We start from the raw sequence: 9,769 nt of genomic DNA on the forward strand, positions 1-9,769 counted from the left end.
GAGACTCCATTTATAGTGTTTTTTAGCGTAATTAATGCAGGAATATGAACCATTTTGATCAGACGGTCCGGAGAGCTTCCCTTGATCAGATGACGTTTGATGGACATTTGAGTGCCTTAACGATGTTGGAATTGACCAATCTTGGACTCATTGGATTCGTCTTGTCGAGATGCTCGATTCGACTATGAACTCGCTAAATTCGACATTGGTTTGGTCTTTCAAATGCCTCCGGAAATCCTCCAAGAATCCTCCAAGTGTGGTTTAATGATTTGATTTGGGCTTGATTTGACTCAGATTGGACTGACTTTTATATCATTAGGTCCGTCTCATCAAGCCAATCAGTTTGACTAATAGTTTGTTGAAATCGGAGCTCTGGATGACCCTTAATCGAAGTTTGAATGTTTCTTGTTTAAAAAATTGCACCGAGATTCGTGCCAGCTGATGAAAATTTGTTGGTAACGTATCAATTCTTATTGATAAGACTGCACTAATTCAAATTGTATAAGTCGAAAAACTAAACTGATCCTAAAAGTTATAGGGATGATCATTTACTTAATCATATTAATAAGAAAATATTAACAATAAGGCAATCCATATTAATGTTATTGGTAATTGCAGTGTGATGATCATAAAAAATGAACTCATTATCTTCAAGGTTATGAAAACTCCACGAGAAAAATCTTTTGTGACTCTTTTAACTGTATATATCTCATTATAGATTATCGTTCACTTATTAATAAAATAAATAAATAATTAATAATTAACTAAAAATATTATTAATATAAGAATATAATCCTAATAAACCTATGATTAGATAAATTCTAACTAATTAAATTTTATTTAAATAATATATCATATAAAGCTTAATATCGAGTATTTAATAAGTAACTTGTTGAACGACAAGCGAGTTTGTTCGTGAACATAAACAAACAAGTTCGATTATGTTCATATTCAATTTGTTTGAGCTTCTAGTTTTGAAAATTGTTCAAACTAATTGATTTACTAATTTGAACGAACATGATCCAGCCTTAATCGAGTAGAGTTCATCAAGTGTATTGATTTATTTACAACTCTAGCCTCTTGGCCTCAGGTCATCTGATCATCTTTAGGAGCTGGTTGGCTTTGGTTTTAAAACATCCAGCTGGTAAGACTATTCATCTCGTAGGACAATTGGGCATTCACGTCTTCTATCGGTAGGCACTCCTTTGATATGATTTGTCCCATCTGCACCGTCAGATCTCGAGATTCATGTTGACAACTTTTCCTATACAAAATCAATTAAGAAACGAGTAGAACACAAATTTTTGTTTGATAATATTCAGCTCATTCTATCTCAAATTAATGAAATAATTAAATAAATACTATTATTATTATATTTTATCTTAATTATTTATACTATAGTTAGAAAATATTAAATTTTATTAGTTTTTAAATTATTCAAATTAATTTTAAATCAAACACAGCCTGAAACGAACAAGCTAATTCGAATCGAGCTACATGAATATGCTACACGAGCCATTTCAAAAGAGAGCCTTATTCGAGCCAAAAAAATTCGAAACAAACCAAACAAAAAACATTGAGCTTGCTCAAACTTAACCCAATTTCCAGCCCATTAGCCACTTGCATTGATGATGATGGCCTACATAATTTGTTTATTGAATGTTATAGAAACAGACACATGGTTATATACTTGTATGTATCCCTGCAGCCTGGAGCTTGGTTCTGGACTTACATTTGGCGATGCTAACTTTGGAGTCATTCAATAGTTGCTTCGTTTCAAGTGATCGTATAGAAACAGAGGACATGAGAAATGGAAGTTGCAGAAAACATAAAATAGGTGAAAATAACGGCAGCAGCTATTCAAGATTTATTAGCATACCAATCAATTCCCACGTATTTACAAATTTAACGCATAAACTTTTTTTTTTTTACATTTATACAACTCAAATATTTCATGTATAAAAAATATCACTACTATGACTTTTTAAAGGTGAAATACACATTTTCATGCATAGATTTACCTAAACTTTAATTTTTACATATATGCCACCTTATCTATGCTGCCGTCGAGTGTGAACTAGTTAGGTCTTGTAGCGACGACTAGCATGAATCAGACGTTTTGGTTCTTCTGGTGATGATTACAGCGTGGCTTTCTCATCGAGGCTGATCAAGCGAGCTGGGTGAAGGTGTTGGGTGAGTATTTCATAGAGATTCAGTGGTAAGGGCCAAACAATTCCCTTCTTAAACTTGGCCACTTCCATGTTTAGAAAGTATCTCATAGCTCCTAGCTCCTTGCTTCTTGATTTTAAATTCAGTGGAAAGAACCTGCTTAATCTTTTCAATATCTTATTCAACATAACCTGTCAGGATCATATCATAAACATAGAAAATGAGTATAGTTTTCTTACCTTCTTGTGTATATTTTATGAACAATGTATCATCAACGGGGCATTGAATGTACCATTAAATTTCATAGTTTTGGCAAATTGTTAATCCAAGCTAATGAAAATTATTTGAGGTCATAAAACTATTTTCTGAGTTTACAGGCAGGATGTTAATTTGGCTTATTTTCAAACCATGGTGGGATCTCCATATACACTTCTTCGCCAATACCTCCATTCAAAAAAGCATTCTTGATATCAAGTTCATGCAGTTCCATTCTTTGTTCACTATCAAGGAAAGAATAATTTCAATAGTATTTAGCTTGGCTATTGGTGCAAAAACCTCTAGGTAGTCTATCCCATAAGACTAAGTGAAATCTTTGGCCACCAACCTAGCCTCGAACCTCTTAATGCTCCACTTGCTTTGTATCTGACATTGAACACCCATTTGCACTCAACATATCTTTTATCTGGAGTAAGCTTTGCACAAGTCCATGTGTCATTTAGATGAAGTGTTTGGATCTCCTCTTTAACTGTCTTTTTCTATTTTGGACTTTAAAATGCTTAATAAATAGACTTGGCATTTGCACACTATTAAGATTAGATACAAAAACTTTATAAGGTGATGCTAAATTCTCATAGGCAATACAACCCTGGATAGGATAATTTGTGCAACTTTCCATGACTTCTCTACTGGATTCCACCTGCCTTGGAACATCAGAGATGTGTGATTCCATGTTTAATTGTGAACAATCCTGTGGTTGCATATCGTTTTTATCCTGCTTATGAGATTTTTTTTTCTCTTAGGGCACACATGAGTTTCTTCTACATTTCCAAGTTGCCAATCTGATGTTAGATATCCTCAAGGAAATGCAGAAGAAACTCATATGTACCGTAAGATAATATAGGTTGTGTTGACTCTAGTTCAGTATGGGTACCCAGAGTAGTGTCCCACATCTGATATTCACCCAGTATCTCCAAAAATTTTGGATTTGGGGTAGTAGAATTATTTTTTAAAGAATGTAACATCCATGAAGTTATCATATTTTTTTCATGATGTGATAATAACACTTGTACCTCTTTTTGTTAGAAGCATAACAAAGGAAGATACAATTGATGAATTTTGGTTCAACCTTTGTGTGATCTATTTAATGAATGTGAACAAAAGAGACAGGCAAATATTTTTATAGGATAATTGGATGAGAAAGCTCTAACATGAGTGTATGTTTCCATCAAAACATGGAGAGGGGCTTTGAGTCCAAGTATCCTGCTCGAGATTCTATTAATGTGGTAAGCAGCTGTGAGTACTGCTTCTCCTCAAAAAACTTTTGGAATATAATGAGAACGCATTCTAGACCTAGATACCTCCAAGAGATATTTATTTTTCCTCTCAGCTATCATATTTTATCGTGGAATCTCAACACAAGAACTCATATGGATGATACCATTCTTTGCAAGATAGGATCCCGAGATTGAGTTAAAGTATCATTTTGCATTATCAGTTTTGAGAATATGAATTTTGCATTAGAACTGAGTGTAAATTATGTTATGGAATAACTAAAGATTTGTGTAGTTTCAAATTTCTCCTTCATGAAGAATACCTAACTAGTTGTAGTGTGATCATCGACGAAAAAGACAAATCATCTAGCTCCATTAATGATTTTCAATTTTGATGGTCCCTAAATGTCACTATGGATGATAGAAAAAAAATGTGATGTTTGTACTAAGATCGAGGATATACATGACGAGTATTCTTAGTCAATTGATAGGTTTAATGCTGATTAAACTTTGGTATTTTATTAATAAAGAGATGGGGTAATACAACATTGTAACATAAAAAAAAATTGGGATTACCAGACGATAATGCCATAATAAAACAAATCTCAACAGACTCGGACACAATCAACTTAGGAACATGAAAAGAGAATGGTGGAGAAGACACCAATGTTTAATGGAATAAATCTCCTTGAGCAAGTATAAACATTGATGCAATTCAACACTATCAATCACCTTCCCTAATCCAACACCTGAAATTCAAAAGTTAGAATGTAATTTAATAGCACAATTCAAGTCATAAGTAAGTTTTCTAATTGAAGGTAAGTTACAATCTAGGTGGGGAACATATAACATATAAAAAAGATAAATATTTTTGGAGACTTTCACTTTTTCTTTATAAACAATCCTAAAGTAAGATCCATTAGCAAGTCAAACAAATTTGGAGGCGGCGCTCTCTTAGTAGTTGATGAGAATATCTCCAGTCATATGATCATAAGCACTTGAATTTATTATCCAAGGTCGAAATTTTCTGTTATCAACAGGTAAAGGACGATATGATAAATTGGTGTCGTCAAGCTGGCAGGTAGCTCAATAGTGCTGGTAAGAAGCTTCTTCAACACCTCCTGTTGATCCTTCAACGGAGAAAGCAGAACAGGCTTTGTTGTTTTGGTCCTTCCTCTAGGTTTCCAATCAATAGATTTGTCAACTTGTCCTTTTTCTGACCAAGTTTTTAACAATGTTCCCACAAAGAATGATTCTTCTTTGGCTTTGAATCATTAAAGAGTTGTGCACATAGGGGTACTTTCAGTGCTTCGTGAACCCACACTTCTTGCCATTAGGAGCTTTTTCCTATTTTCTTCTCCTCTAACTTTAGTAAATGCTTTCCTAGTGGTAGGCAGAAGGTTTCAACCCTATGATTCTTCCTCTGACCTCATCTAAGTTCTAATTTAGACACAATAAAAATTTGATTATCTACCTTTTCTCCACTATCATTTTTATGCATCATGGAATCTTGAGGGCACTTCCATACATATGTATCATACATATCTAAATGTAACTAGTATCTTAATAGTTTATTGAAGTATTAAGTAACACTCAACTCTTCTTGTCGGAGCTTGTGTAATTTTATCTCAATCTCGAGCAATTTTGAATTGTTTTTTATTCTAGAATATGTATCGCAAATTACTTCTCAAATCTCTTGTATTGTCCTGTAAAGCAAGAAATTTTCTCAATCTTTTTTGGTTATAGAATCGATCAAGCAAGACATGATCATATAATCATGGATCTTCTATGAGCGATAAAAATCAGCAAGATCAAGAATGGCCCCTTCTCCAGTGAGGTGTTCATTTCGTTTCCCACATGTACATAAAAAACTAATTGAGACGATAGAAGAAAATTTTAGCCTTTGAATTTATTATTGGTGATGAGGGGAGATTTTTGGCTGTCCAACTGTTTTTGCTTTTGGATTCGTTACCACCTTCTATGGTAGGACATGAAGTCTTCATCCCATATTTGATCATAGATAGGTTGGTTGACCGCTACGAGGGAAATCAGTAGAAGGGCAGCCGGAAGATACTGAGAATAGACTGCAAGAAAGAGGAAAGCGGCAAGACAACAGGGAAACACAGCCGGAGCTGTTCTCTGTGGTAGGACCTTGAAAACAGTCTGTAGGAAGGTAGCAGTATGGCTATGCAGGGCAGGAATCCACAGGATTGTGCTGCTGGATGCAATGAAGGCGGCTGGAAGCGACGAAGGCTGCTGGGTGCTTCCGAGACAAGGAGAAGGGGCTGCCACAGGGACAGGAGTGCCACAGGATGCTGCTAGAGTGCAGGCTGAGGATGCGGCTGAGATAGAAGGGCTAATAGAAGGTCAGCTGAGGAGGCTGTTCTGTGTGGACAGCAGGGAAGGTCGGCGGAGGAGGGCAGAACCGCTAGGATTCTTCCTAGGGCTCTAATACCATGAAAAAAGATGAGGAAGCTATATTCTCTGATTCCAACACACCCAAGTTACAAATATAATAAAGACTATTACAACTTAACAAAATATAAAAATAAGGGAAGAAAGACATATAATATAATAAGAAAAAAATAAAAAAAGAATAAAGTTAAAATAGGAAACTTAGATTCAACCGTCAGTCCCATATGGACGGTGGTTTGGGCCACCTAATAGGGAAGAAATTTCACACATTACAAAACTCATCTTTTTTTAGTTTTTGAACTGTTTGATCAAAATTAAGGTCATGGTTTAAAATACAATCCCCCACCCCATGTTAAACTCCTGACATCTTGGCCTCAATCATTTCATTTCTTGTGGTTTTGCCTCTTTGGTCACTCTATGACTGCGAACCCTAAACCTAATCTCATAGTGTCTTTGTTGGTCCCACTCATTCATATCTGCATTGTTGCCATCAGCTTTGTTAACTGTATGATCAGCATTTCAGAGCTACGAATAATTCTTTCCAAAGTTGTTCTTTGCGAAATTGCACATAAACCTTTGCTCCTGGTTTGCATATAATGTTACCATACTTTGTTGATATTGTGATAACAGATGAAATATAAATATAAAAGTCTGAATTGATTTTGCTGGCACTATGTTTAACGAGATTTTAGTTATGGACTGGCGGATTAGTTCTATGCTATCAGTATTAAAAAAAGAGTCGGATTTTATTTTCTTAATGACAAGACATTCTATTTTCAATGTGATAAAGGGGCAATATCTTATCTCTCATTACCTCTATAAAGAAGAACAAAAGGAGAAATTCTGGTGAATTAATATAATTGGCCAAAATAGAAGCAATTAAAGAAACTGGTGATATAAGTGCTATCCTTATATTGAATAAACATATGGATATTTAAGTTAAGAATTTTCTGAATTTTCACTAGAAAGAAGTTAATTTAGCAATAATATCAAGCCTAGAAATGCAATAATTATTATAAAACCATATAGAATGGCTCCAAAGAAAAAGGAATTGCTAAACTTAAAAAATCAAATATCAGAGTTAATTGCAAAATGTTTGATTGAACCAAGTACATCTCCTTAGAATACTCATTGCTTATTAAAAAGAGGGATTACACTATGAAATTGTGTATAGACTATAGAAAGTTGAAAGAGGTAACCATTAAAAGCAAATATCTTTTTCCAATGATTGATGATTTGTTCAATTAGTTAGTGTTTCGATAGTTTTAATAACTGGCTTAGATTTTGTTACGAGGGTAAAGGAAACTGAGATTAGAAAGATGATATTTAATACCTGGCATGGGCGCTACTGATTTTTCATTATGAATTTTGACCCAACAAATGCTCCACTAATATTCTTCAAGGACACGATGAACAGAAACTTCAAATATTATCTTTATCAATTTGTAATAGTAATTATTGATAATATATTGATCCATTCCAATAATGATGATCATTATTCTAGTTGTAAGAGATATATTTTAGGTTTGCGGCGAGAGTATATAGTGTATGCCAAATTTTCTAAATGTGACTTTTGATTGAGAAGTGTTATTTCTTGGAAATCATTAATAATGAATGTATATTAATTGATCCTAAAAAAGTAAGATCAGTGGTGAAATGGCCAAAGCTGACTTGTGTAATTGAGAAAGTTTTCTGGGTTAGCTAGCTTTTATGAAAACTTTGTGAAGGACATTTCATAGATAGCATCCCATTTATCTTTATTGAACAAAAAAATATCAAATTTGGTTGGACCGATGATTGTGCGTGTAGCTTTCAAGAGCTTGGAGGCATCTGAAATCAGCACAAATATCAATAATTCCATCTAAAACTAAGGAATTTCAAATTTGCAAAGATGCTTTTTTAAAGATTCTAGGTGTATTGTAATGCAGAACGGGAAGGTAGTCTCATATCCTTTTAAGCCAATCAAAATCATGATTTTAGTTATCCAACATAGAATTTGAGGTTGGCTGCAAAAGAATTTACTTTCAAACTTGAGAGGCATTAGTTGTATGGGGTGAGATGTAAAATGTACATAACTCATAAAATTTTGAAATATATTTTCACCAATAAATATAAATTAAAGATAAAAAAGATGGTCAAAGCTGATAAAATGTTATAAACCTAACAAATAATATTATCCTAAAAAAGGAAAATGTGTTGACATATGCATGTAGAAAGTTTAGTGAGCATGCAAACTGGTTTCTAACTTAGAAAGCAGAGCACATTGGAGATATGGAGGCATTATTGTAAGAGGTCAGGATACAAAGTAATCAAAACAAAAATAGCTTTACATCAGCTGATTGCACACCCTATCTAGAGGACAAAAAATTGAATAAAAAAAAGGCTAGTGTTGATTGTCAAAATCTGATCGATCAAATTCAGGCAAATAAAAGAAAGGATTTTTGTGTAAATGAGCATCATTGATTAAAAGTAATTCAAATCTTTTGATTTCAAAAGATTATAAGTTTATTTAGGAGATTATACATGAAGCTCGTTACTAGAGTTATTTGATTCATTCAAGAAGCACTGAAATGTATAAATATTTAAGATATTATTTTGTTGGCCCGGCATAATGACGATATAGTTAAATATATAACAAAATGTGAATCATGTGAAGCGGTGAAAGCTAAACAAAACAAACGACAAATGGATGTGGTGATGGGGCGGCCGCTACCTAGCATATTTCTCCATTGTACTTAAAAAAATGGCCAATTATGGCGTACTTTAAAAACACCAAATATGAACTACTGGGTCAGTTTAAAATTCACCAGAATTTTACACTGTATTCTAAATTTCTTAAACCAAGCACCGAACTTTTTAAATCTTTTGCATTCCAAATACAGTATACCAAAAATAACTTCAATCAAACAGTCCCTAAGCCAATAGGCAAAACTACAGCTAATAATACGAAATTGAGGGAATGGTCCATCCTTAAACTCCAAACTCATTAAAATTAATCTCTATTAAGTGATAAAGCGAATAAAACTTTACATGAACAAAGACGAACACTACTAGACACAATAAGCATGTTACCTTCTACATCACCATCATCAAATGGTTCTATAATTCCTCAAATCCTTCCTCATCACCTTCTTCATCAATCCTTTCCATATATGACCTCCAGGTTTCCATCTATGAGAGCAAGAATAGACATATTTCCAGATCAGATCTGGTAAACATATGGATTTTACGTTGATAAGACATGAAAAGAATAAAAACTAGAAACTATAAGAGCAAAAATAAAAAAAAAGGATCTGGGAAAAATTTCTTAAAAAAAATGTTTTTATAAAGATAGATACTTATCATATCTAAGTATTAAATTTGCAAAGTTGAATTCAGTAAAACAAATTTTACAAGGAATATGCATTTTGTTGGTGGTTAAAAGGTGAGCATGAAAACTAAGTTATAAATGTCATGATGTTGGCATTTAGGGGGGAATATCAGTAATTACAGATAACAACATTGTTGAACTCCAAGTAAGTGTCATTTACTGATTGAAATGGAAGAAGTGGACCTTCATTCTCAAATGCTATGCATATATAATAGTCCCCATCATACTAAAGTGTGAAAAATTACAAAAAATTCACAGATTACTTGAATAAGGAATTATAGTTGAAAGTGAGAGTGAAAAGCTTTAGCTACAAGTTTTCAGCAGG

The 9,769-nt window shown here is 33.5% G+C and overlaps 1 protein-coding gene across 8 annotated transcripts in view; it reads right to left on the reverse strand.

Moving 5' to 3' along the window:
* Window positions 1-1,996: 1,996 nt before the first annotated feature.
* Window positions 1,997-9,769, reverse strand: part of LOC110026741 (putative S-adenosyl-L-methionine-dependent methyltransferase Mb0747c) — a 50,880-nt gene continuing 43,107 nt past the window's right edge. The window contains exons 7-8 of one of the 8 annotated variants that reach the window (XM_020727831.1): window positions 9,147-9,245; window positions 1,997-2,360 (exon numbers count right to left, since the gene is read on the reverse strand). In XM_020727831.1, the coding sequence (XP_020583490.1) occupies window positions 9,174-9,245 (72 nt within the window). In that variant the 3' untranslated portion in view covers window positions 1,997-2,360; window positions 9,147-9,173. Of the gene's footprint in view, window positions 2,361-4,198; window positions 4,409-8,766; window positions 9,283-9,769 lie in introns of those variants that run through there. The other 7 variants (XM_020727832.1, XM_020727838.1, XM_020727836.1 and 4 more) reach the window with 7 other exon arrangements.

Source organism: Phalaenopsis equestris, unplaced genomic scaffold (genome assembly GCF_001263595.1).
Source record: "Phalaenopsis equestris unplaced genomic scaffold, ASM126359v1 Scaffold000399, whole genome shotgun sequence".
NCBI lineage: Eukaryota > Viridiplantae > Streptophyta > Magnoliopsida > Asparagales > Orchidaceae > Phalaenopsis > Phalaenopsis equestris.